This window comes from Aythya fuligula, chromosome 5 (assembly GCF_009819795.1).
Source record: "Aythya fuligula isolate bAytFul2 chromosome 5, bAytFul2.pri, whole genome shotgun sequence".
In the NCBI taxonomy this organism is placed as follows: Eukaryota; Metazoa; Chordata; class Aves; order Anseriformes; family Anatidae; genus Aythya; species Aythya fuligula.
In genome coordinates this window covers 14,619,100-14,646,688 of record NC_045563.1, presented here as the reverse complement: position 1 = coordinate 14,646,688, position 27,589 = coordinate 14,619,100, and the positions used below count along the sequence as shown (strand labels likewise).

Sequence of the window (27,589 nt, the reverse complement as noted above, 5' to 3'; positions counted from 1 at the left end):
TCATGTTTGTTGTAGGATAGATTGAATTAGGTATGAAAAAAAGTATATGTACATACTAAGTGCCTGATTATATTTGTGATAGTCCTTGAGTTCCTCAGCAGAGCTCTGAAAAGCAACTCCCCAGATGAAATGTTTGCGTGAGGACTGCTGTGGGTACGGCCTCTGGAGATGGCCATGTTGAACTCTGTGAGGAAGTGGCCTTACAGAGCTGCTCATTACTCGTTGCTCCCTGCACGTTACTGCCTTGCCTTCCTGACTCATTCTCGATTGATCTTGATTCACCTGAGGAAGATGATGGAGGCAGAGATGAGAAAGGCACACTTCCACTCCATGATCAGGCAGGCAGGCAGGTTCACAGGTAAAACACCCGAGGCAAGGCTACGCCAAGGCTTAGGCTACACCAAAAGTCCCCATAGGCGGCCACCTGCTGAAACTCCCAGGCCAGCAGCAGCCGGCTGGAGGGCAGGATGCCGGTGTGCGGTCCCGCAGCCTTCAGCCCGTGTCCGCAGCGCCCCGCGCCGGCTATGAGGGCGATGCGGCAGCGCCCGGCCCCGCCTGGCTCGGCGCAGCCGCTGCCCGCCCTTAGCAACGGGCCGCGTCGCCGGCTGGGGCTGCGGCCATGGAAGCGGGGCTCGGAGCCGCTCGGAGCCGGCGGATCTTCCTCAACCACCTCGACTCCTTCTGCGGCCGCAATATCGGCGAGGTGACGGCGTGGCGGCCCCCGGCTGCTCTCCTGGCCGCCGGGCGGGTGTCCGGCCGTGGTCACCTAAAATGGCTGCTGCGGAGGGGGACTGGGGGCAACGGGGTGAAGACAGGAGGGAATGAGAGCAGGAGGTGGAGGTGTGCGTAGAGCAGGTCGGGACTGGGGCGGCAGCTGCGGGCTGTGGTGAAAGATAATGCTTGGAGATAACATCTCCCTGAGGTAACGCCTTCTGGAGAGGAGTCAGGTTGAGGAGAAGAGGCGTCTGGGGACACAGCAACACCTTCACCTCTGAGGCTTAGGGCAAGCGGCAAGATAAAATGTCGCTGCCGAGTTCGTGCAGTCCATAACATTTCCCTGCTTACCCAAGTCGTATTCTGAGCTACACTGCCTGCAACAGCATCTAAGCTAGTCAGCAGCATTGGTGTCTTCCCAAGACTATGAGAAGCTGCGTAGTGCAGTCCCAATGCGATACATATTTGCATACAAATGTGTGTCTTGTATATTGCAGTATTTATCCAAATGTGTTGTTGGAGCATCACTAGAAAGCATAGAGGAAGAGGAGGAGGAGGATGAAAAGAACTCAGCTGCTGAAGTTTCTACTAGGCCAAAGGAGGGAGTCTACCAAATAGTTGGTACCCTTTCTAAGCCAGGAGGTACTAAACCATGTTTTGCAGAGGAAACATATGCAGTAAGTAATAATCTTATTTCAGGTCATTGTTAGGTAACGTTAGGAATATTGCAAGTCACATAAAATGACCAACCGACGTTAATAAAGTGTTCTCTTGCTGCTGGAAATTGTATGCGTATTTTACTCCCTATGCTTCCTGCACACTTGTCTCCACCCTGCTAGTTCTCATACAGAAAAAGCTGAAAGAATCCAGTCTTAAAATATATATATATATATATATTTAATGGACAGGATGTTATCAATCCTGATAATCCACAGGTCTGTTTTCTTTTTCTTTCAAAGCACACTCTCTTGTGTCTCCTGTATCTTTTATCAGCTTAGGTAGTAGTACTGGAATCAAAGTCAGTGTCCTCCCGTCTTAATTTTTCACTGAAATCACAGCTTTCGCTAGCAGCTAATTGTTCTGAATACCTGCATCTTTGTATATGTGTCCAGAGTTTGGTTAACTGAAGGAGGCTTGTTTTAAAGAATGTAATTGCTTAATGTTTTCTGAAACTAAAATTGACTCTGTCTCAAGCTGCTTATTATCCAGAATCTCTTCAAAATTTTGAAAGTTTTGTTCTGAACTTCTATCAAGATGAGCTGTTTAATCTGAAAATTATGGTTAGCTATATTTAATCTCGCCCACTGCTGTCACGCAGAATGTTTGTTGGATTTGTTCAAGTGTTGCAGACAATCCACATTTAACAAAGACGGGATGTTGTTTTGCAAGGAAACTGACATTTTGCTATGTCTTGTCCATTCTGCCAGCTGATCCTTGCTTAAAATACCTGTAAAAGTCATAGATTTTTTTTTGTGATACTAATAATTATACTGAAAATACAAATCCTAAAATAGCACTTAAAATTGTACATACTTCTGAACTATATTAATGTCTACTTCAAATCAGAAGCTTCAGCATTTAATTTTCATTTCATCATCTTACTTTTATCTGACAGATTTAGTTTGATATCAGTCATATGAATTATTCTAGCATCCTTTTCAGAAATCTATGTGCAAGAAAACTGCATTCTATCTATCAGAAAAATAATTTTGAATAGATTTTCCCCCCTTCTTTCCTGTGTTTTCTAACAAGAAGTTTTAACTATTTTTCCCACAGGTCTCTTCTCAGAAAGAGCTCTTAAGTTATTTGCTTGAATGTGAGATTATTTTATATAACATCACTGAGGATGCAAATCAAATTGAAGAAGCTAAATGGGCTGCTTCTGGTTAGTATAGCCATCGACTGAACAGAAAATTGTTTGCTATATAGCCACCAAAGTTTACGAGAAATGTGTAATGAAATGACCTTGGATTTATAGTTTACTGTAATATAAAACTGTCATCCTTGATAGGGAAATGCTGCATGAATTGTTCAATTAATTAGCAAGGGACCATTGATTGCATTTTAGCATTCATAAGCTAGAGAAGCTGTCATAGAATGGTCCGACACTTTAAATGACATATCTGTGTAGGCAGCTATTTCCATAAATAACTGTCCACAGCCATCTTATTTATTTGTGTTTGAAGGTAGGCAGAAAACTTGCTCCTTTGGTATTCAAATAATGTTTAATATTTTATATAATTATTTTAAGTTTTGGCTTAAAACTGCAATGAAAAATACTATTTGGTCTTTCTGCAGTTTCTTCCTGATTGAGACAACCAAATTCTAATGGGTATATGGAATCTTCTTATGCCGACAATGCAAAATTGCTCCTTTTATGATAGTTAACCTAAACTATACATTTCCGTGTATTGTCTAAATACTTAAGTAACATTGTAAGTTCAAGGACTTAACAAAGTATCATCCACATGTAATTATTTTGTTCTATATAAAATTCAAAGAAAAAAATCTTATTTTTGTAGATTTGTTGTTTCAATTATAAAACACTTTTATTTCAGTATCTTTGTAGTCAATAAAGATAAATAATTTTCTAGTATAGATTATTTCTTTTTTTCTTTTTCCACAATATTTGTTTCTATAGAGATTATATTCATTAGTGGTAACGTGATCCTTTCTTCCCATTATTTTTCTATTTGTTTTATTATTCATTATTGGTTTATTTTTATTTTATACCAAGCAAAATAAAGAGCATTTGCTTCAAACTACATAACACAGAACACTATAGCATAAATGTCTGTACAGGACCTCTACAGAGAAACAAATATATGGCTTCAGTAGAACAGTTTACAACAAATTACATCCTTTGCTTTTGTTTACCAGCCCTACATACAGAAATAGAGCATTTTGCGACACCAAAGGTATTCATCCTCATTTCAACAGTAATGACCTGGGCAAAAAGCAAACCCCCTGACCCAGTAAGTAATAAGAAAATATTCTTCTTTTAAGTGAATACTTCCGTTTAATGGAAAATATTCATTTAATTTAATTAAAGTATTTCAGTATGTACTTCCTTACTAGCAGATACGGTTAGTGTCAGCAAGTATATTTTTTTCTCACGATCCTTTCATATGAAATCTTGCTTTCTGTCGGAATTGTTAAATCTATTCCACTGGATAGAGAGGTTTAGATGTTGAGCTACAATGATAAGGAGATATACAGGAAGATATTAGGACTGTGTATACATGCTAACTATCCAGTGAAACTTAGAAGTTTCATGAATTTCAAATGAAAACAAAATAGATGTTTTGTAACGTTTTTAAAAACTTGTTTTATCCATCTAGGCCTTTGACATTTGTTTTGGTTTAAAGCATGTATAACAGTTCCTTTTTTTTTTTTTTTTTTTTACTTCCTAGGATGATTCTGAGATTCCTTTTACTGAGGAAGATTATCGCAGAAGAAAATCTCATCCTAACTTTATGGATCACATAAATGCTGAAAAACTTATTCTCAAGCTTGGGAAAACTGTACGTAAAGATCTTTGTGGGGAGAGAAGAGAAAAAGTTTGGTCATCTTAGAGCATTATCTTAATGTTAGAAGTTAACAACAATTTGAATAAATTTTGAGTGTTTTTTTTTTTTTTTTTTTTATAAATGTGAATAGCAACGCTTATTAATAAAATATCAAGAAGGCTACGTTTTTGAAATAAAACATATACAGTATACATAATAACATACACAATACAGATTCCTAATTTCCTCTCTCTCTTTATTTATTTATTTATTTATTTATTAGATAGTGGATGAATCATGCTTTTCTCATTTGATGCAATACATTGTTTCATTGGTTGTATGAGAGTGAAGTAAAGCTGGAGACTGTGAGGGAAAATCTCAAGGATGATTTTAGACCTATCCCCCACTTAAAACGTTTTATTCAAATAAAACAAACCAACCAAACAAGCCCAGAGCTGATTCTACTAGCTAAAATGTGACATCTAGTGGTTTTAATGAATATTACACAGGAACTTGAAGGTCTTTACCAGTGACTGTATAAATGGAGCTTGCCTGATCATTTGTGGTGTGTTTTTTTGTTGATGATGTTTGTTTGTTTCTATTAAGTATATCGAAGTCATCTCAAGTAGTACCTTCTCATATGTGTGATTTGTGACACTAAATATGTATTTTTAGAGAATTTTGACTTCTTTTGGAGGTTTGTATTTCACTGGGTGCCAAAGTATTGTTGCTTTCCCACACAGAAGCTACTGCGAGTTAAATGATAGAAGATCCAATTAGTTACCTGCTCCTTAGTGTAGATGAGAAATGGCTCCTCCTTTGCTTTCATGAGAGGCAAGATTTTCCTGGTGGGAGACAGAAATTACTATGTGCCTTCTGGGGCATGCGTGCAGTCTGTCCAAAGCAAACTTGGGAACTGCTGCTCTTAGGTTAAAAACAGTTTCTTTCTCTCTTAGTACTACACAAGCAAACTTAATACGGGAGCTTTTGTGCTCTCTGCAATGTCTGATTTTAATATTCCATGTGATTACTAACAAGCTGTTGTATTCAATTGAGTTGAGATGGTTTTTATTACAAAGATAGAAACACATTGCATGGATAACATACAGTGATGTATTATTATTTTCTGGCATCCCTGTATATGATGCTTTGCTTATGCAATCAAAGATTGACTAACAGTGTTGTTGGTTTTATATTTCTGAAATAGTATAAAAAATGTAGCAAACTATGTTTTTTTGCCACACACAAAAAAGTTGATCTCAAGTCCTAGCATTTATAGCCTCTGCTGGTAAATGCAGGTTCTGTTATGTAGATGTATAATGTCTAAGATCTTTACAATATCAGAATTATTTAATACTTTTGTTTAGAGTTAAAAATGTCTAAGCGACTGGTCTTAATTTAAAAGATTTGCTTGAAATTTCCCTCCTTAAGATGGTTTAAGTATGGGTTATTCACTGTGTGAAACCATCCTCAACACTGATCCAATCAGTTTCATTTTATGTAAACAGTCATCAAGAACAGGCAAACATATGACCAGGTTTGCATAATGGTCAGCAAAAAATATGAGGGTCAATTGTGATGTATCATTAGAAAAACACTTTATAGTCCACTGATTTTGTTTGAAATTTTATATCAAAATGAAAGCAGAGTGATTATAAAAGTATTGAACCTGCATTTCCCACTTCTTTAGACAATCAAATGCAAGTATAATGCAAATAGGGGAAAAAAAAAAGCTTCAATGAATTTCATTGTTACATTTCTTGTAAAAAGAAAGTTGAGGCATAAATTATGCAGATCATTTCATTATTATAAGTAACTTCCGATTTCTTAACTTTTAAAAGATTTTTGAGAATTTCAGTTCAAATGAAGACAGGTCAATTCTGAGTAATGTTTTTTGTTGTTGTTGTTTTAAGGAAATATTAACAATATGTCTTACAAAACTACAAGCTATGCAACAATTGGTCTAATTCCAAATTTAAGTGATATAACTTGAGAAATTACATACTAAATATATAAAGTTTCAGTGTAAACCATTAGGAGTACAATAATTTTATAAATACTTTCTTGTTGTTTTTACTTCACAGAATAAACATGTATTTTCAACTTATGTTGTTGCTTCAGGACTTCAGTATGGAGCTGGGGAAGGTGCCTTACACTACTTTTTTAAGGTAGATATCTAAGCATTTTGGGGGGGTTATTTAATATCTAATGGCAAATTGCAATGGAATTAAATGCATTTCTAATAGCTTTGGTATCATAAGTGTAATGTTCTTGTGAACAGAATTCATTATTTGATCCCTTAGAAAAATATTTTAGCTACAATTGAAGTAATTTCCACTTTATTTTTTGGATCTGCTTTTGTTTGTTTGCTTTGTTTTATTTTCATAATTTTAGAACAGTATCTACAAGTGCACTTTATAATGAGAATGACTATCAGATCAATGGAACCAAGAAAAATGTCTTTCTTTTCAACATTGCATTCCTTTTTTTTTTCCCAAGCTTTTTTTTTTTTTTTGGGAGGGGATACGAAGTAATAAAAACATTTGTCAATACCAAAGAGGTATTTTTTGAGGCATTGGAACAGGCTGCCCAGGGAAGTGGTGGAGTCACCATCCCTGGAAGTCTTCAAAAGACGCTTAGATGTAGAGCTTAGGGATATGGTTTAGTGGAGGGCTGTTAGCGTTAGGTTGGAGGTTGGACTCGATGACCTTGAGGTCTCTTCCAACCTAGAAAAATTCTGTGATTCTGTGATTCTGTGAAGAGTATCCTTTTAAAAAATAATAAATTTTTTTTTTTTTTTTTTTTTGGCTGCCAGTATTTCTCAAAATTGTTTACTACAGTTTCATCAGTCATTCAGTAAATGGAATTTTATACTCCTAAATGTATAGATTTGCCACTACACAAATATACCATATTAAATCTAACCATTTACTTCTAACTTTGTTGTCAATTTGTAATTTCAGATAGGTTGGCTCAGTGAGGCTACTGCAATTCCTGTTTTTGGACATGGAAACAATTTTATTCCAACCATTCATGTTCTTGATTTAGCAGCGTAAGTTTCACTTGGACAGTGATTGATAGTTAGCTAAGTAACAAACCCAATAGCAGAATATTGAGCTTTTTAAACTGGGGCAGAAAGGGTTTAAGAATACTATTTGGCCCATCTTATTGAGGCAGGCAGAGACTTCAGTATCTTTGGTACTAGATATTCCTACGGGAAACCTGGGTCTATTGTACAGGTTCTGTGCTTTTAAGAAATTACTGGCAAGGCTGGATATAACGAGTAGTATCACTTAACTTGCACAGAACTAGAAATGCATCACGGACTCTACAGCTTAAATTAATACGTTGTACAGGTGTTGCTTTTTATCCTTTGAACTTCTTTGCAAATAAAATATCTATCTTTATTGAAGGTAATATCTTCTTTATTGAAGGTAATATGCATGAAAATATTGTGCTCTGAGTTTTCCAAAATTAAATGTAGTCATTGTATTTGGAGAGCTTCTGAATTGCATCTAACGCGAAAAGTCCCAGTATGCTCCTATACTGACCAGCCTTGACGTTCCTATGTTTCAGAGTGTTACAGAATGTAGCAGACCACAAGCCAAGGTTTAACTATATACTTGCAGTAGATGAGTCTATGCACACTCTTCAAGAATTAATAAAGGTAAGAGATTTTATTCCTTTTCCTTTTCTTTTCTTTTTTTTTTTTTTTCCAGATATTTATAAGATTTTTCAAACTGTACATTTTCATTGAAGTAGATGTCCCTAAGTCTTCCTGAATTATCTTGTGTAATAAATAATAAACAAAATAATTTTGAAATCTACCAAGACTTTTGTCCTTTAGACAAAATGTATTACTTTGACCTCTTTCTGCAGAATTAACTTTGAAAGTATTATCATTAACTTAAACTGAAATTTTACTTAAAACTGTGCTGAGGTGTTATGGGATTCACAGTACTATAGTCAGATACACAGAAGTCTTTAGAATATTTTTTCTTTTGTTTGTATGAAGATATTTTGTTTTTCCAAGCATTTTGAAATGAACTCTAGAAATAGTCTGGATGACACTATTGAACTGTAATTTATAGTGAGACTCAAGAGTTGAGAGAAGCAGCTAATACAGTGTAACAAGAGATTTTCCCATGTAGATTGAACAAATGTTACATAAGAACAGCGCATTCTTTTTCAGTGTCAAAGAATATTTCATGGAACTGCCTTGTAGGAAGGTCACAACAAGATGTATCCCTTGTTTTGGTTCAGGCTTAAAGGGTCTCACTGAAAAGTTAATAGTTGAAAAGTCCACCTTGTATAAGTGACCATAATTCAACATTCATGTGGAAAAAGCAAAGGTCAAAATAATCTTTATAGCTGTGGCCAACTATAGGAAAGAGCATTATATAAAAATGAGCATAAAAGACATTAAAAATATTAAATATTTAGAGAAGAAATGTAGAAGCTATTGAAACTCACATTATTAGATGTATAAGGCCATTGCATGCTACTTACTAAGAAAAGATTGGGAAAGATAAAATGATAATTGGCATGGCTGAGGGAAGCAGGATGGCAGACTTCAAAAAGTTAGTTATGTCCTGAAGAAGAAAAATCGTAAAAATCTGGCTGGATAAGAGAAACAAAACAAAACAGACTTAAAACAATATTAAAGGTCAATTATCAGAAAAGACCTAAAATTAATATCCTTCTTTTTTTTTCAAGCCTTTGAAGAACAAAAAGCTTGCCGGGAAATCTGTAAGGCCAATCAATAGTATAAAAGGGTCACTTACAAAAGCCTAAGCTGTAGCAGAGATATTTTGCATTTAGTGAGTATAGGTAAGAATTATGAGAAATACCTTGAGAATTACTTTAAACATACCACAGCTGTTTCTAATTTAGGAAGACTCTGAGCTGAAAATAGTCAAAGATTAGGAGAGCATTTGGAAGAAGTATCATGCATGCTTTTCCTACTCTTACTTTCATTTAGGTGTCCACTAGCTGAAGCTGTTTGAGACAGAATACTGGATATATTTGGTCTAGTGCTCTATAGCTTTTTCTGTTATAATTTTACGGAATCTAGCGTGTGTGGTTTTTTTGTTTGTTTGTTTTGTTTTTTTTTTTAACCTTTTTTTAAAGGACTGCAGGAGTGATTAACTTCTGGCTAATGATGAAATGAAACTGAAGAGTTAATGCTGGCATTCCATTGATCTGAAAATCTTTCCTGAATGTTAACAGAATTAAATACTTATAAAATCTGAAGTGAGAATGCTAAGAAATAAGATAGGTCTTCAATTTGATCTTAAGCAGTAGGAATTTATAGACTTAAGAGCTTTGAAGCACTTGGCTATTTTTTGTTGTTGTTTGGTTGGTTGGTTTTGTTTTGTTTTATTGCAGCTACTAAAAAGGAAGTGATATATAGCAAAACAGAGATGTTTAATACTAACATTAAAGTTAATGTTCTTTGATCTGTAATTCCAATCAGTGTACTGATTTTTTCAGGTATAGTGTAACATAACATTTAGAGCACAGATTTTTATCTCCAGAAATCCTGTTGTTTTTTGTTTGTTTGTTTGTTTCCTAAGAATCTGATTTGATATGTGCCTTACCTTATTTTTTCTTCTTCTTTATAGTGTATCAGTAAAAATGTTGGACCAGGAAAAATTGAGAAGATTCCAAGAGAAAATGCATTCTTGAGTAAAGAGTTAACTGTTAGTAGTTTTATTTTATTACTTTTCCTTTTATTACTTAAGGAAAGGATCTAAACCTAAAGAAAATAATGTGAAGTATTATATTATGAAATGTAATTTATTTTTTGTATTTTATTATTAAAATGTATTTTATTTTTTTACCTCAATTAATATTGAGGTACTACTAAGGCTGACAAACACAACATATGTAAATGATCATCTTCATCTATTTATGTGGAATGAACTGTTCATAGGAGAAATACATAAATTAAAAACCTCCTAGTTTTAAGGTGTAAAATGAATTTATGAAAGAAGTTTTTTTCTCCTGCAATAATGAGACCTCTGTATAGTACCAAATAACTGCTTAATGGTTAATAATTTGATAATTCTCAAGAATACTTAGATATATATTAAAAATGTATTTTTAAAAAAAGCTTAAAAAGTATATTTTGCACTTCATGCAAACATGCTTTCCCTGTGCTTACATTCTTTCTACACGCCCCCCCCCCCCCCCCCCCCCCATTCTAGTCTTTAGTTTAAGCCAACAGTGTTATTTTAACATCCTAACATCCATAGATTGCATCTTTAAAGTAAATGTAGTTTTCCTCCCTCAGCAAACACATTTGGATATTTTGCTTGTGAACTTACGAATGGAAGCTGTATTTCTGAAAGAGACTTTCAACATTAAGTGGGTTGCTCAGACAGGATTGGTGGAGAACATTGAAAGGATTGTTAAGGAATACAAGCAAAGTCGAGGACTTCTGGTAATGGCTTGGTGTATGCTGTTTTAAAGTGCTCTATTTTTTCAAATATAAATAGCTATATAAACACAAGCTTTATCTTTTTAAGTAAAAATGAACAGAAGACTGACAGATGAAAAATAAGTGAACATAAAATCTGAAAATTCAATTGAAGAAATTAATTAGACGAGATAGAATATTAATTAAGGTAATCACCTAATGTTTTCTGTTATGCCTAAAATTGCAATCACGTAAGTGAAAACAAGCTTCGTGATGGAGAAGCTGCTGCTTTGAAATTAGTTTCTGTAGGCAATATATGGCATTCCTGGTATATTAGACTTCAAGAAAGCAGTAACTGTGTATTTTATTTAAGATTTTTATGTCAGAGTCAGTAGCTAGGTGAACATTTTGTGTCCTTCATTATACTTAGTAAGTCAATATACTTAACTGCAATGTGGCTTTCATTTTACTCCACTCTGTTGTATAATGTAATGAGCAACTTTGCTGTTTCCTATGTTAGCTAAATATTTAGCATTTCCATATTCAAATGTATAAGGAAGTAGTTATTTAAAGGTGCATGAAAATGCTTGCATTCATTCAAGTATTGATTGTCTTTAGTATGATAAAGCTATTCAGCACGTCTGTATCATGTTCAAACTATGATAGGTTCAGGAAGTGTAAAACAAAATATAACTAACATAATTCGTTCAAAGTTTTTTCTTTGAAAGTCCCTGCATACATCCAAAAGGATTATCAGATCTGTGCTTGTGTTAAACTACTGCATCTGTGTAGGTATGCCTGCAATTCAAAAAGTTTCATGTATAATAAAGGCATACCATGTGGTAAGTAGAAGAGGGAAGGCTAGCTAGACCTCTGTGCCAGTCACAACTCTGAAAAAATTCATTTGCCAGGTTTTGTTAGAAATTATGTTAGAGATTATGTTAGAAATTAATGAATTCATTAGGTTTATATTAAAAATACTGTCAGGTTTACTGAATTGGGATATGAACTTAATGATGTATGGTTTTGAGTTTATTGCATGATATTTATTAAATGTATTTTGTAACTTAGTGATTCAACCATCGGCAAGATAGGCTGAAATGAAAAATTATTAACTTAAGATGGTGATGAATCTGAAATTTTTGAGGTCAGAATAACTATGGTGATGACAGCAACTCTACCTCAGCTGGAAAATAAAGTGATTGCATTTATATAGTAGAATATCTGCCACCTATCTCCAAAATCCACTGCCTATAAGATTGTGTTATGTCTCTTTTAACCATTTAACCTCTAATAGTGCCACTGTAAGTTGGTCTGTTAGGCTGCTAAGTAGAAATATACCTTTTTCTCCAAAGCTGAAGTTGTACCATTGAGTTAACTGCATTACTCAAAAGCAGTGGATGATATAGACCATGCTCGGTGTAAATAAATCTAAAATACATTTTAAGTTTTAATTATAATAGTTATTTCCTATTAGTTATACTGAAAATATTGTACCTTTTAAATAAAAATTTCAGTGATGTTTGATTGATGTTACATCTTTTTTTTCCCCAGCCTCTCAAAGTTTACATCCACGGTCCGCCTGGGATTGGCAAATCTACCATCGCTGAAAAGCTCTGCAAACACTACAAGCTACATCACATTAAGATAAAAGATGTGATTTCTGAAACAATAGCAAATCTGGTGTGTTACTAGCTGTTTTTTAGTATTGCTATTATTTTAGTTTCTGTGACTTTAAAATGTTTGCCATTGTTTTAAAATGAATTAAACTCCATAATTTAGTACTTTAAGAGTTACCAAAGGAAATAATCATATTCCAACAAAATGTTTTGAAAAATAATAATATATTGATTGCTTTTTAAGTCCACCTATAACTGTTGGTATTATTTACTTTCTTGCTTTCTTTTCTGATGTGAAAAAATACATTACCAAAACAATTTTAGATTTTAAAGTGGAAATAGCTTTCAACATACTGATCATCTCTGGGGATGCACTGAACTCTTTTTTAAAGATTTAAGGTTGCTCAGTCTCTCATAGTCCAGGAGCATATGTGAAATTCATTGTTTTTTTTTTTTTTCCCCCCCATTTATTACATCTGTGTAGAAGAAAAGTTGTCCGTAGAATTTCCGAGCCTATTCACATTTCTGATCTTGTCTTCAGGAGAAAATTGTGGCTCCTAAAGAAGTGGACTATGACAGTGTGGGTGAGGAGGGAGAAGATGAAGAAGACGAAGAAGAGGGTACAAATGTAGAAGAAGCACATGAATTGTTGGCTGGAATTAAAGAAAGCATGGAGCAGAATGCAGGTAGGAAATATGAAGTAATAAAAGGGGACCATCTTTCTATTTCTTTATACATTTTATATAATTATTTTTAACCCCATAAGTTTATATGTATGTGACTGAATGTTCAGAATCTTTAGATTCTTAGCCAGATTTTTTTTTCTATCAAGTTTTCTTCTTGGAACAGAGAGCATAATTTAAATAATATAAAGTAAAAAGTGAAGTATGTAATTAGCAAATTTGCAACGAAAACTATTTCAGCAAGAAAAATAATGGCAGTTTTCTGCATTCTTTGTTTTGTTTAAAATAATAATGCCTTTTAAGATGTAATATTTTAATGATATCAATAGATTCTAATTTTGCCTCAGCTTTTAGAAGTCTTAAATATAAAAAAAGAAGCTGGAGTCAATCATTGCAAGACAAAAAAAATCAGGTCAAAACAAACTTTACTGCCATACATTTGCTCCACAACGTATGCTAAGTTAATAAGTCACTTTATATCTCAGTCTATTAATCTGAAAATGAAACTTGCAAAACCTATTTCACATTTGTTTTTGCAAGAATTTGTCTCATGGTTAATTGTAAATAGAAAATGATTGCTTTGTAACATGCTTTTTTCTATTCTATTTCTTTTCATATCAAGATCTGACTGCGTTATTCTAAAATGCCTAATTTCATGTTTAGTAGCCTTAAAGTTCTAATACTTATAACATTGTAAACACAGGTGTCATTTTATTTCATAGCTACACTTATATTCTATAAATCTCTTAACAGCATGTAGTACACACAATGACATAATTTTTTTGGAGTTCAGAAAGTGTCTCTGATGCTCTTTGCTAATATGTGTGAACATGTTAGTAAATAATTTCAGGTATTTCTTTTCCATAAACTAGGTTCCTATTAACCTTCTTTGTGTTTTAGGTTGTTTAGATGATCAGTATGCTGTTAAACTCATTAAAGATAAGCTCAAATCTATGCCTTGTAGGAATCAGGGATATGTTTTAGATGGGTTCCCAGAGACCTATGACCAGGCAAAAGAGCTTTTTAACTGTAAGTACTGCTGCTTTTGTTTTTATTGCTGTTAATATTATCATTATTTTTCTCAGTGCCATATTACTTGAAGTGCATCAACACTGTTTTGACAGCAGAGCAAGGCACAAAACAGTTGTTTTCACATGCTGCTTAAAATTTAAGGATTGTAATGAATTGTTATGCACCTTAAACAAGACAGTTTTCAGATGATCTTGGCTGGCAATGTCCTAAATAAATGACCGAATACAGAGGATACTTTCTGTGTTGATATACTGTGTGCGAGAAAGCTGTAAGGCAGACTTTCTTCATAATATTAAAGGGCTGCTTAACAGGGGGATCCAGACAGCTCACCAATACATATTGTGTAAACCAAATTAGAGTGGGTATATTAGATGAGCTTCACTGGATATGACTTCTGTGGAGCTCTGCAACATACATCTCAAGTTGTGAGCTAGCACTGTCTATGCATTAAGACCAAGAACCATCTCCATAAATTAAAGGATATGATTTTAAGGAAAACAAAATTCAGTCTTATTCATTTTACTATGCTGGGCTGTAAATCATCTAGTTTAGCTGATGCTCAAGTAGTTGAGCAGACTATCCATATCAAGAATAGCAGACAATTAACAGCAGAAACCATTTTAACCATACCATAGCAAACCATTTCTACTAACTAAGCTCTGTCACTGGCAGAAGAAAATATGGAACAGCAGGAGAAGCCAGGGTAAAGTAGTATGGACATATTTTGAAACTGTGTATGAAAGTGCATGCTCTGCTGTATAGGTAAAAAACTGTTAGTGTCCCATGGTAGAATCTGTGGCAGGCAACAGCATAGATTACTTACTGACTACTCTAAACTGGTGTCCAGGTTAGATTAATTTCCAACAGTTAGGCTACAATTTGAATATTAAAAAAAAAAAAAAAAGTGTTTGTATGGGGCATGTTATTAGTAAATATAAAAATATTTTTGCTTCAAATGATAATGTCAATCATTTATTGCTTTTGTTTTAGTGGAAGATGAAGATGAAGAAGAAGAAATCAAAGGCAAAATACCTAAATGTGATAAATTAATCACACCTGGTAAGTTTGACTTTTTAAATAAACAGAGGAGTTTTCAAATATTGCTGCCACCAACTAGAAGTTTAAAATATCACTCCATCTGTTCATATTCAATTTAAAAGAAATATCCACGTAATGCTGCTACCCTGTTGTTTAAAAGTGAACAGTTAATCTATAGGAGGGTTTGGGTTTGTTTTGTGGGTGTATTTTCTTTTTTTTTCTTTTTTCTTTTTTTGTTTTCTTTTGTGAAAATGCCATCAGCTGTTTTTACCAAGAGCAGTGGCTGCCTTTGTTATGATCCATCTATTAATACCATCTATTGGTATTCCATCTACCAATGGAATAAATGTGAGCTCCTGAACATGGAATATTCATATATATATATATATATAAGTTTAGGCCTTGGTAGCGTTCTTTGCAGTACTTAGCATTGTATCTTGAATGATACTACCAAATTCATTTTATTGCATCAGCAAGTTATACAGGTAGTATAAAAGCTGAATACCTAAAGCGTTCAGTGTTTTTTTTTGCAGCCTGATAACTCACTAGCTTCAATGGAAGTGGAGAAGATTCAGAACGTCCTGAAAAAATTACTTCCTTTTTGCACTTAAATGAAGGGGAGAAAGAGTTGATTTAAAAGTAGGCTTTTACCTGGTTTCATTTAGGAACTGCTGATTTCTGAAGTAAAAAAGGAAAGTGTGTTCTTTATAAACAAAAACACTTTCAGTTACAATAGCAGAAAGAGGAAATGTGAATTACAATGGGCTGGAGAAGTACCAGCTCATCAAATGTGTTTAAAGGTAACTCCAATGTAATTTAAATGTGTGAATTATGATGGACTGGAGAAGTCCTAATTTCTCTCCCAAAACAAGGACTTCAGGCAAGGGATCTGTTTTAGAAACACCTTATTAGCCTTGGAGAAAACTTGTTTTAGAGAACTGAATGAAAATGGTGTTCTTGTTCTTTCTGGTGTTCTTGTCTATGAAAGTACTACAAATAACATTGACACCAAATTTGATGGCATCTGGTACCATAGTATGTTTAATCCACTGTTGTTGGTTTTTTTTGTTACTTTTTCCTAATTTACTTTATTTAGGAAAATACAGATTTATTTGTGAGATGAGAAATTGCAATACACTGTGATGACTCTTGAAGACTTGACAAACAAATGAATTGTTAAATTTTCCAGTGTTACTTCCTAATTCAGCTGCAGTATTCACATTTGTTTATTTCTCTTCCTATACCAATTACATGTGTTGGTTCTTCTCTGTTAGCTTTCTCAGAAAAATTGGACTATGTTTGTTTCTTCTTTCAAGAATAGTCTTGTTGATAATGCTAAGAAAGAACTTGGTAGAATTAGAACATGTTGCTTCTTTAATGCCTCCTCTTCATTTTGTTGGATTGCTCTAACTGGAGAAGTTGCATATCAGCATTTCTTAATTAAAGTATCTATAAGGAAATATTTATATGCATATGTGTGAATTTATGTTCATTTGTCATTTAAAATGTATTATTAACAGAAGGCAGATATGAGGGAGGAAAAATCATATATGGACACTGATAATGTGTTCTTCTTCACAGAATTTGTTGTATCTTTGACTGCATCTGATGAATTTCTTAAAAACAGAATAATAAATCTACCAGAAAGTGTTGTTGCTGGAACTCATTATACTCAGGACCGGTTTCTGCAGTCTTTAAGTCTCTTCAGAGAGATAAACACAGAAGACGAGACTGTTCTCAACTATTTTGATGAACTTGAAATACATCCTCAGTTTATTGGTATGAAATAATAAAATTCTTAGCTAAAATATCAATAAAAATTCCTATTGTTACAAATGTAACACTTGTGAAGATTGTACAGTAAATATATAAATATTTTACCTAACATATCAGAATAAATATACAGCAGGCATCTAACTATATACCTGTGGAAATATTTATACGCTCATAAAGATTCTGAATTGTGCTGATTAGATTGTACAGTTAACATGTCTTTAAAATTAGTGTTTTTATTAATCATTTGGTTTTGTAGGCTAAATAACCAAGATACATGTAGTTTTCTGATATAGTTTACAGATCTCTGCACTTGGCATCCTTCTGGACTACTACTAATATATTTTCATGGACTTTAAATATTATAGCTGCTCATATATTTTTTCTTTAGATTTAACCTCAGATGTGGTGAAAATATATGGGTATTCTGTAAGTATGAAAGAATATGATTAGAGATTAAAGGTGGAAGGCTAGTAATACGTCCTTCTTGTTTCATACCTATGGGTGAGAAAAAATTTCTTCCCTATGCACTCCTAGAACATCGTGATCAGTGGGAAATCTTGAGAAGATTGCTATAATCTGATAATTCAAAAACAATAAGTACAGGATGACAGCATTCTTAATAAAACTGGTTTTAGATTGTGGAAGGGAGATGGAAAGAAAAGAGTAGAAGAGAAAGAACGCAGGGAAAACCTTGCAACTACAGTAAAACTGCTGATATGTGGATTGTCCATCTAAATGAGTTACAGGAAGTGATTTGTTGAGCAAACTTAAAAAAATAAAAAATAGGAAGTCAATTGATTAATGTCAGTCTTGGAGATTATCATGAAAATAATACCATATTTGAGTTGTTAGGAAATGTTGCAGTGGAAAAAAATAACGTGAATATAATCATTTTAGATTTAGAATTATTTCTAAGCTACGCTCACATCTTTACCCTTTTAAGTATCCAGTACTGAGCGATTTTTGTATTATGTACTGATTATTTTCTCACACAGTTTTCCACTAAAATCTATTTTACCATTTTCCAATTCATAAAAGAAAGGAGGTGATAAGATAAATATATTTGGCTCTGTTGTCTTCAGTTGATGCCTCTGTCTTTCTTAATCAGATCCAAATGATAAAGATGATTGTCTTAGTCCTGGGAGGCTTGAAATGCAGGTTAGCTAGCACTTTCATTTAATTAAGTCTGAAGTAACTCTAATGCAGAAAGTAAATGTAAGAAATAATAAATATTAAGAAGGTGTGATGTCATTAATTGGTCATATTTTAATCTTATAAACTTTGGGATATACAAGTAATAGCACCGTGCAAGACATTGTTTTATCTTGTTGAGGACTTTAAAGTGTATGGTCTACGACAGCATATTTCAGTGTTTTATGCTAAGAATTATGTCCAAAGATTACTCTAAAAATCTAGTTAATTCTAAATTAGGAAAGTCACTGGTCTACTAGCTGATTAACTATTGAGGTATCACAATACTCACTGGTTAACGATTGAGGTATCACAGCTGTGGGGCTTAGTGACTTCCAGATGAATTTCACCTTCAGTTTATAGTGTTGATTTCCATCTTAAAAGCAGAAGCATCTTTAGAGCCTGTTTATGTCAGGAACTGCTCGTTTCCCTATATTCCCTAAAATTAAAAGGTCAGATTGCAAAGATAATTTCACTGGGGAATCTTCAGCTTTGCATTCTAGCTGATATTCCTGTTGGTTTATCAGAACCACTGAATTAATATCAACAAATTTAAACAGGGAAGTGACTGTTATATTGGTCAGAAGAAAGAAAAGTTACCTAGGTTTACCTTAGTGGAGAACTGTTGAAGAATTGTGCTTGATTCATTAAATACTGACTCAAATTAATCAATATTTTCTTCCACCTTAATTTTAGAAAATCTTAACATATGGCCTTACAAATTGCTTTTATGATTACTTTTTTTTTTAACTGAGTCTGAAATATGATTAGTACAAAGGAGTGGGCTTCAAGATTCTGGAAACGCTGCTCTGCTACAGTGACTCACTTCATGAAGTCTGCAAGTCTGTGTCTTGTTTTCTTCATCTGCAAATTGGAGATGATGACACAGGCACATTAGATCATCTACAAAAACAAATGTTAAAACAGAATTTTTCATTTTTTGGTGATCTTTACTCCCTGTTAGGGACAGTGATAATTTTTTATTTTTTTTTTTTTCATTTAAAAACAATATTTTTTAGGACATTTTAGCATGTAATTATGATTGCTCTAATATTTGTGTTGTAATCTTGCTTCATCATCTGAGAAAAGACTGTAGTCTTTGAGACCTCAAATTCAATGCCAAGAATGTTCTTAGCAATAATTTAAATGACTAGAAAATTGTCTTGCACTGTAATTTGTATATCCAGGTACAGCAAAAGCTGTATAATTAATGAACTCCTTGGCATAAAAAATAAAATCATTGTAGTTTGGAATACTTCAGGAATGTAATTCCTGATTTTTGGAAAGAAGAGGCTCTGAAAGAAATGTCATCATGCGTCATGTAGAATTATGTTAGCTTTCTACCTTGTTTCATTAGCAGATTTTGGACTTCAGGTCTAAATCACAAAGACACAAATTCTTGAAATAATGGTATGAGTAATGCTTCTGTTTGAATTAGTGAAGAAATGAGAAGCATGCTTTGCCAATAGCTTTCAACATAACTTCATAAAGCAGAGGAATGTGGAGTAGGGACTAATGAGCTTTAGACTAAATTCTGTTTTTCAGTTGTTCTGTATACCCCAAATCCTCACTTTTCCTCTTTTCCATGTATGTTACTAGACCCTTTCTTTCAGATATCTCCAGCACTTTCTGGGCTCCATATGCATTCAGTGCCAGGAGTCTTTTCCTTCTCCTGTCTTTGTCTTTTCCCCATTTTTCCATTCTCTTATTTTTTCACTTTTTTTTTTTTTCTTTTTTTTTTTTTCTTTTTCTGCAGGTTCAGTCCCCAAATAGTCTTCAGCAGTTAAAAGGGAGAAGGAGTGAAAGGAAAGATTTCCGTGGTCTCTGTGCTTCTACATGAAGCCACAGATTAGTTTTGTAGGCATAATGTAATAAGAGTTCAACCAGAGATAGGTCTGTGTAAAACACTGCGTGAGTGAAAATTTTGGAGTTTCTTGCCAAATTCTAACCACCTGTTGTGGAACCTGCATGAAGATACAGGGTCAGAAGCTGATGGTTTGATACCTGTAGATAAGCTGGCATAAGAGTGTCAAAGAGAAGTATCTCTGATACTGGAATAACCTTGTATGAAAGTTTCAAAACTTAGAAATGCTGCAACTGCTGAATGGAATAGTTGTAAAAATTAACTATTTTCTCCCTAGCACCACATTAAAAAGACAAACTATTTTAGCTGAAACTAACAAAGAAAATTAGAGATAAAAAAAAAATCTGCTTTGTATAGGAAAAAAAAAAAGAAGACATTAATGACATTTATAAGACACTCCAAAAAAAAACATACTTGAAAATTCAAGCAACACAAACACTGTATATATTTAGGTCTTGCAGTTATTCACTAATGACTATTGATAATTGAGAAAAGCCTTGCAAAGTTCTCTCTTGTATTGTTTTAAAGATGTAGCCAAATTTGAAGATCCTGAGAACAGATTTATTGTAAAAGAGATTGTCAAAGAAATTGGGGAACCTCGAAATTATGGTTTGACAGATGAAGAAAAGGAGAGTTTGGAACGGAAAGCAGCTGAGGAACGCCTTGCCAGAGAAGCTAAAGAAGAAGCTGAACGAGAGCGTAGAGAAGCTGAGGAAAGGGCTGAAAGGATGGCAAAGTGGGAAGAGTGGGTATGTTAATTTGCATTTTTGTGGAAGCCATTATTATTTATGTGTCTTAGAAAGCTGAAGCAATAGCATTTCCAGCAATCTGTTATGTAAATATACTTGGAAAGTGTGGGATAAATTCTCTAGTTTCTTATATCATACTTTAGATCTTTCTCAGAATATCTTCACAGTGCATTTTGAGGCTCAAACTAAAGAACAAAGAATTGATCGATATCCCAGGCTGCATTGCTGAAAGGTTTCTGAGCTTGCAAGAGAGACATGGTTGAGACATCAGTCCTCACTTCAGTGCAGCCTCCCTGAGGCAGTCTGAAGGATGCTTTTTATTTGGTAATACTTTAATAAGTACCTAGTATTTAGGGTGCCTGACCTCACAGGTTTTGCACATGGTACTTCTCCCTTATTTATTTTGCCACACCTAAGAAATTTTAGGTAAATAACCTGAAATACATAGTATAGGAAATTGCTTGTTCACACCTAAAGTAATTTTTTTTTCTTTTCTTTTTTTTTTTTTTTCCCCTCACCAGTAGGTAGTTCTTCTACTGCCTCCATTTAGAGTTATTCAAAAACAAATTGATCATTGCACAGATAATTTTTTTTACCTTTGAAAGGCCATACATATGCTTTTAAAGAAGCATTTATATTGCTCTGATGCTAGCTTGTAAATAAGAATCATCTTTGTTATCTCTATGCTTATTTTCAAGGAAGTGAACTGCATTATACGGAGCTAAAGTAGGTGTTTAAATAAAATGTGTAAGTTTATCCTTTTAAATATCCTTTTAAAATCTATGCATCTATTCGGTTGCCCTTGAGATTGTAGATTAGCTGCACTCTGCGTAAAAAGACCTAAGACTACTTGCAGGATTTATTGAGTAACACTCCTGGATTCAGTAAATCAGGTAAACATAGTTTTCAGTTGCTGGTCTCTTAGTTTTATCTGAACATTGATTTTGTGTTATACCTTGAGTATAGGAAAGCAATATTCAGGGTATCTTCATTTTATAGTTTTATATACATGTAGGACTAAGGCTACTTATGAATAAAGTGCGAGAAGAGAGGACAATAAACATGTTTTTGAGTAATCTTCTGGCTAAAACAGGATGCAAGTGTGCATCCTATTAAGTGCTATTGAATGTGAGAAAGGAAAACTCCAAGTGGATTTATTTCCCTCTTTCCCTCTTGTACAAGGATTATACTCAAACGAATTGCTTTAACCTGAAATCAAGAATAAATTCAGCTGAACTGACATAAATGAAAGAAAAAAAAAAAAAAAGATTTAAAAAGACATATTTTGAAGTTATTTAATGAGTTAGGCATCTCTCCTGTGTAAAAATATTCTCCTTTTCCCCAGTTCAAGGAACCCCCAAGAAACCATCTACATTTGCAGTAGTATTAAGTTTTGAAGCGGTGCAGTGTTTACAACCATTTTGCCAAATACCTTTGGAAATAGAAACACTGGAAAACTTCAGAATAAATCTCCTTTTAGGTGTTAGGGAGAGAGAAGTAAAATGATTTTGCTGGGAGGGTTATTTCCGTTTTCTTCATGCTTAGTTTGCCATCCTTGGTGTGCCATGTCCTTTAAGATTAATAAGCAGTTCATTGTTGTTCTGTTAAGTGTGAGTTTTAAAGTTGTGTACATGATTTCTAGCACTATTCTCCTTTTTTCCCATAGGTCACCACCATTAGTTAGTAAAGTACTGGTAAAGTACTTATAGGTGTTCTTCTTTGTTGTTTGGTTAATTATTTGTAGAGTAAACAACTGGAGGAAGTCAAAAGACAAGAACAAGAGTTACTGGAGGCCCAATGTATTCCACTACGAAACTATTTAATGAAGCATGTCATGCCAACACTTATTCAAGGGTTAAATGAATGCTGTAAGATCAGGCCAGATGATCCTGTTGATTTTCTGGTAAGGTGATTACATCTCTTTTTAATGAAATATGTTTGTAAAAGCTTAATGAAAATATTCACATGACTCTATAGAATCTCATTTAACATAAGGACTTGAATTCTTTTTCCGTACTTCATGATAACAATTAATTACCTGCAATTCAGGTAAGCGGGAAGTATAGTGAAAGCTGAAGTACCCAGTAACTATATTGGGATCATTTGACACATCAATCCAGTTTTGCTTTAGAGTAACAGGAAAAGAATTAGTACCAGAATCAGTTACACTTTGGTGAGTGTTCTCTCACTCTGCACTTACATACCCTGCCCATTCTGCTGTGACATAGAGACCTGCAGAAAGAGAGGCATCACTCTAACATATCACTCTAGGCACAATGATGCATGTTATTGTAATGTCTTCAATAACCCCTTCACGATACATATAAATTCACGAGTGAATCCAGACAGACATTCATGGAATAATTCCAGTTCCAAAACACCTCAAGAAGATATTTAGTTCAACTTTCTGCTGAAAGTCGAGACAACATTGAATTCAGACAGGAATTCAGATGCCATAAAGCTATAGTTGTATATATAAAACTTTCACTTATCACTGTATAAGTAACTTTCCTAGCAAATGGAGTAAGAAAAGCAGTGCAAGCAATCACTGTTTTAATGAAGAAAAACAAACAAACAAACAAGTAAAAGCTTAGAATGAACATTAAGTGTAGCTGTAGCAACATGAGATCTTTCCTACTAATCACGTAACATTGTATGATCTGAATTATTTACTCTTTTGGGTCCAGAAATCAGGCCCTAGGGTACTCCCTAGGATTTTTCATGGAGTAACAAATACTGTCATAATATATGACTCCTTCTCTTGCCCAAGATACTGATGGGGTCAATGCTACAAAGAGGCAGAACAAGGTGTGTGGTATATACAAATAAAAGGTTTCTCTGACATACTGGGCAGAGATTAAGTTTTAAAGCCACTTAACACTTTCTGTGATTTTGTTTAAAGCTGTGTTATCCACTACATTGTTGTTGTTTGGTGTAAATTTTAAAGTTGGAGACTTGAAAATAACTTTGGAAATCTTATTTTTATAGGCAGAATATCTCTTCAGGAACAATCCTGATACACAATGAGGTAACATTAAATCCTAACAGCTGTAGAAACTGTTACATGGAAAGGAAGAACATCGCTAATGTATTTTACAATAAAAATACTTAGTTTTTGAACAAAAATAATCATGGTTTTGTTTAGGTTCATTATCTAATCTAAATTTTTATTTCTCATACTCTACTAGTATGTTGCATTGGGTTTTTAATATTCCTTCTGTAAAAGTATCATACACTACACATTAATTAATACATTTGTGTATCTGTATTTCATGTATCTACTTCAAAGTCTGAACAACATGAATCTGTTCTTTCTCCAAAACTTTCCTCTTGGATTTTTTTCAGTTGTGCATCATATTTAAGCAATATATTGTTGTGATCTGGAAAGGATAGCCTGAGGAAAATCTTTTATTTAAAAAAAGAAAAAAAAAAAAAAAAAGAGGGAGAGAAGAAATGGCATCTTCACTCAAAACAGAAATAATAGAAGCAACGAGCACTCATATTTTCTCCATTACCTATCAAGAGGCCAAAACACTTGCAACACAGCCCTCTTGTTGTGCTCTAGTGACTGACCAGTTAAACAATTTCCCAGTATAGGTATGTCATAAAACCATTTTTTTTTTTCCTCTTTTCTTTCTTCTTTGGTACAATACAAATTGGTGTACGTAGGTGTAAATCTCATCACTGATACTTGATAAATGTTTTGAAGAATGAGGAGTTTCCAGGCTGTTGATGTAATTCTTTTCTCTCCACTGATTTTCTATGCCTTTCAGAGAACCTGTCAATGTCTGTGCTGAGTGAGCTGACACTTGTATCAAATTTGGTGTAAAACAAATGCAAGATTTTGTCAAAACAAAAAGACAAGGACTGGTTGGGAGAAAGAGGAAAAAAGGAGAAAGAACTGAAAGTAGTGATAACAAATTGCACCTCTTTTACCAGTTAGTTTTAGTATTTAAATTTTAGATGTATTAATTTCCGAGGTGCTTATTCAGATATATTACTATTTTTACAAAGAAACAGTCCCCTTTTGGCTGTTTTCGACCAGTCACACAGTCAAGGCAGTGATGATAGCCTGAAGAGAGTTCAGGACTACTATCTCCTACCCTAAAGGAACATTTCTTGGGCATGTGAAGTTCTTGTATGCTGCCAGTCCATGTTACCACTTATCACGTGAGGCAACTGAAGATGAAATAACTGGTAATTTTAGAGAAATTTGTAGGTTGAATGCTACTTTTTCAGACCAAAGATGAAAATCGGACACTAAAAAAGGAGGTAAAATAGGCCTTTAGTGTAGTTGCTGTTAATATATGTATTTTTCTAAGAAGAAACTTTTCTGAGTAGATATGTGAAGTGTGAGAATTTTTAAGTTTTTGAAATCGGCGTGGTCTCCTTGTGGCAGAGCTTTCGAAACACCTATTAGAAAACAAACTCCCAGCTCTGCGAAGGGCCAAAAAAAAAAAAAAAAAAAAAAAAAAGCCTGCTGCGGCTGACCACGACCCACATTCCCCCAGGCCGCGGGGCTGCCCCTGGGACCCCAAGCGGCCCCCACATGCCCGGGTCCGCTCCCGCCGCCCCCGTTTCCATGGCGACCGCAGGCCGCGCTCTGCCCCCCTCCCCTCGGGGCCCGTGCCCGCCGCCAGCAGCGCGAACCGCCGGCCCCGCCCCTTCCCGCCGCGCGCACGCGCCCCCTCAGAGCCGTTAGCGCTTTGTTTTCAAACCCCCGCGCGGCGCCACGCGGCGGAACTACGACTCCCGGTACGCTCCGCGGCGCCGCGGCTTCTTGCGCAGGCGCGGACGAGTCAGCGTGCGCGGCGTGCGGGGGTGGCCGCGGCGCTGCGTGGGGCCCCCCCCCGTTCTAGAACGTCGCTGTGGTAGCGCCCGGGCGCCATGTTAGAAGGCCGGAGGGGAAGAGGAAAGTGAAGCGGCGGCGGCCGGGCCCAGCAGCGGCTCTGCGCTCCCGGCCGGCCCGCGGCCCGGCCCTGCCATGCTCGCGGCTCCCGCTGCCCGGCGGGACGAGTGAGCGGCCCCCAGGCGGCGGCGGCGGCGGCCTCGGCGGTGGGGGAGGACGAGGAGCAAGAGGAGGAGGCAGAAGGGGAAGACGCGGCGGTGGTGGTGGCGGCGGCGGCGGAGGAGGAGGAGGAGGAGCCGGAGAGACGATGCCGTTGTAAGTCGGGCGCCGGCCGGGCGCCTCGCCTCAGCCTGCCCCGCGGCCCCGTTACCCCTTCCCGCCCCCGTCGGGTGCCGCAGTGCGAGGCCGCACGGCCCCGGGGCCCCCCTCCTCCCCTGCGGGTGCCGGACCCGGGGGGGTGCCGAGGCCTCCCCCGCCTTGTGGCGGCCCCCTCACGGTGGGGCCGGCTGCGGGGCGCCCCTCAGAGAGCGCAAGGCGCGCGGTTCGCCCCGGCCGCCAAGCGCGGACCTTGTTTTATTGCACACACATCTTTTTCCCTCCCAAACCTGCCGGCGCAGCCTCCCCCATGTGAGCGCGTTTCCTCAGGCGCCGGCAGTGAGGCGGTCCCGGCCGAGCCCGCTGCCCTTGCCAGCCCCCCCCCCCCCGGTGCCGGGTGACTCCGAAACGCCCGGGCACCTCGCCGCCAGGCCGCCGGCCGGCAGCGCCCCCTGGCCGGCAGCGCCCAGCCCGGCCGCCGTGCCCCCTGCGAGCGGCCGCTCCGCCGCCGGGGCTGCCCCCCCAAGGCAGGGGCCTGCCGCCCGCCTGCGGGAACGCGGGGAGACGCAGCCCCGGCCTGGCTTCTGCGCCGGTTTCCTTTCCCCCACCTCTTCCTGTTTTTATTTTTTCTCGCGGACGTTCTGACGGCTCCGGGTGGATTATAGAAAACTCCTTAGTTCCGTAGTCCACGATGGTAATATTTCGTTTATACCTCAGTAAGTCGAGGGAAGCAGCTATGGGTAATGGGTTAAGTAGGCTTTAGGAATCAGGTATGTTTACGCTCTGAGCTTTTTGGGGGGAGGAGGGAGAAGGCAGCATGGGGACATTGAAAGAGAAATACAAAGAACTTGGAATTATTACATGCGCTGTTGGTTTACATATGCAGACGTCATGTGAAGAATAGCCCAGTTTGCCTGGTGCGCTTGTTTTATTAAATCTAAAATACTGCTATATTAGTCGCAGTGCAGATAATGTGGGACAAGCTTAAGAGTTTGTGGCAAAAACAACACAGTAGGTGAATGTCATAAGGAAAATGGTTATGCCAAGTAGTTTCCAAGGCTTTTGTAACAAGAATTGAATGTATTTATAAATAAACTTTGCACATGTTCATTATGGCAATGAAAAATTGCCAGAAACTATGGCAGTGAAAATTTACCAGAAATGGACTTTGAAGTTAGCTGCTTTTTTTTTTGGCTTCAGGAAAATGGGAGGGTACTTATTCTGTCTGCTTTCATTTGTAGTTTATTGTGTTGTGTCTACATAAGTTCCAAATGCTTCATAACAGCATTCAAAGTTTGTGCTACTTCTGATGAATAAATTGTGTTCCTCATCATAATGGTCTTCAACTTTGAAAAGCTTGGAATGATTTATTATTCTTAAAGTAGCTAGGTGTTTATGATAACTTAACTAGAAACTCTTAAGTAACATTGTGTAGTTGTAGCTGCAGTGATGCATTACTATTTTCACCATAAACATTACTTAGCAACTGTACTAATACAAAAAAGTTTATTTTAGCTAGAAAAACAGAAGCTTTCTTGGGTTTTTCATTTGTTTTGTCATCTGTATGTTTGTGGAACAACCGGCTTCATATTATTCAGTCAAGACTTCAAAACAAATGCTGTAATGCTAGTAAGCTGTAATGCTGGTAATGTTAGTTCTAGAGTTTCTGAAGAGATACCTCTGACTTAAATTAAGAGTATTGGATGTTTACAGTATTTTTTTAAAAAAAAGAGGGGGGGGTCATAGGAAGTTACTTGTTTGCGTAATTCTTTCCAGGATCTTTTTCTGCTTGATGCTTGTATACTTCTGTATGATAACCTTCTGAATAA

The 27,589-nt window shown here is 36.1% G+C and overlaps 2 protein-coding genes across 5 annotated transcripts in view; both read left to right on the top strand.

Moving 5' to 3' along the window:
- The first annotated feature begins 619 nt into the window (after positions 1 to 619).
- AK7 (adenylate kinase 7) lies at positions 620 to 23,666 on the top strand. The gene is made up of 18 exons (XM_032187885.1): positions 620 to 703; positions 1,212 to 1,391; positions 2,491 to 2,599; positions 3,595 to 3,689; positions 4,128 to 4,238; positions 6,308 to 6,391; positions 7,187 to 7,275; positions 7,800 to 7,890; positions 9,848 to 9,925; positions 10,519 to 10,668; positions 12,199 to 12,327; positions 12,805 to 12,949; positions 13,847 to 13,975; positions 14,969 to 15,037; positions 16,598 to 16,795; positions 20,376 to 20,596; positions 22,341 to 22,499; positions 23,585 to 23,666. Exons 1-18 carry the CDS (start codon positions 620 to 622, stop codon positions 23,621 to 23,623), a joined length of 2,160 nt encoding a protein of 719 aa, XP_032043776.1. The 3' UTR covers positions 23,624 to 23,666.
- A 2,070-nt stretch (positions 23,667 to 25,736) lies between these two features.
- PAPOLA (poly(A) polymerase alpha) overlaps positions 25,737 to 27,589 on the top strand; it is a 41,959-nt gene continuing 40,106 nt past the window's right edge. For all 4 annotated transcript variants that reach the window (XM_032187813.1, XM_032187811.1, XM_032187812.1 and 1 more), the window contains exon 1: positions 25,737 to 25,760. In XM_032187813.1, coding sequence (XP_032043704.1) covers positions 25,753 to 25,760 — 8 coding nt within the window. In that variant the 5' untranslated portion in view covers positions 25,737 to 25,752. The remainder of the gene's footprint in view (positions 25,761 to 27,589) is intronic.

Coding starts and splice junctions, on each gene's coding strand:
- AK7 (XM_032187885.1), top strand. CDS start 620: ATGGAAGCGGGGCTCGGAGCCGCTCGGAGCCGGCGGATCTTCCTCAAC. Junction 3,690..4,127: donor AAAGCAAACCCCCTGACCCA/GTAAGTAATAAG, acceptor TTTACTTCCTAG/GATGATTCTGAGATTCCTTT. Junction 9,926..10,518: donor TCTTGAGTAAAGAGTTAACT/GTTAGTAGTTTT, acceptor TTCCTCCCTCAG/CAAACACATTTGGATATTTT.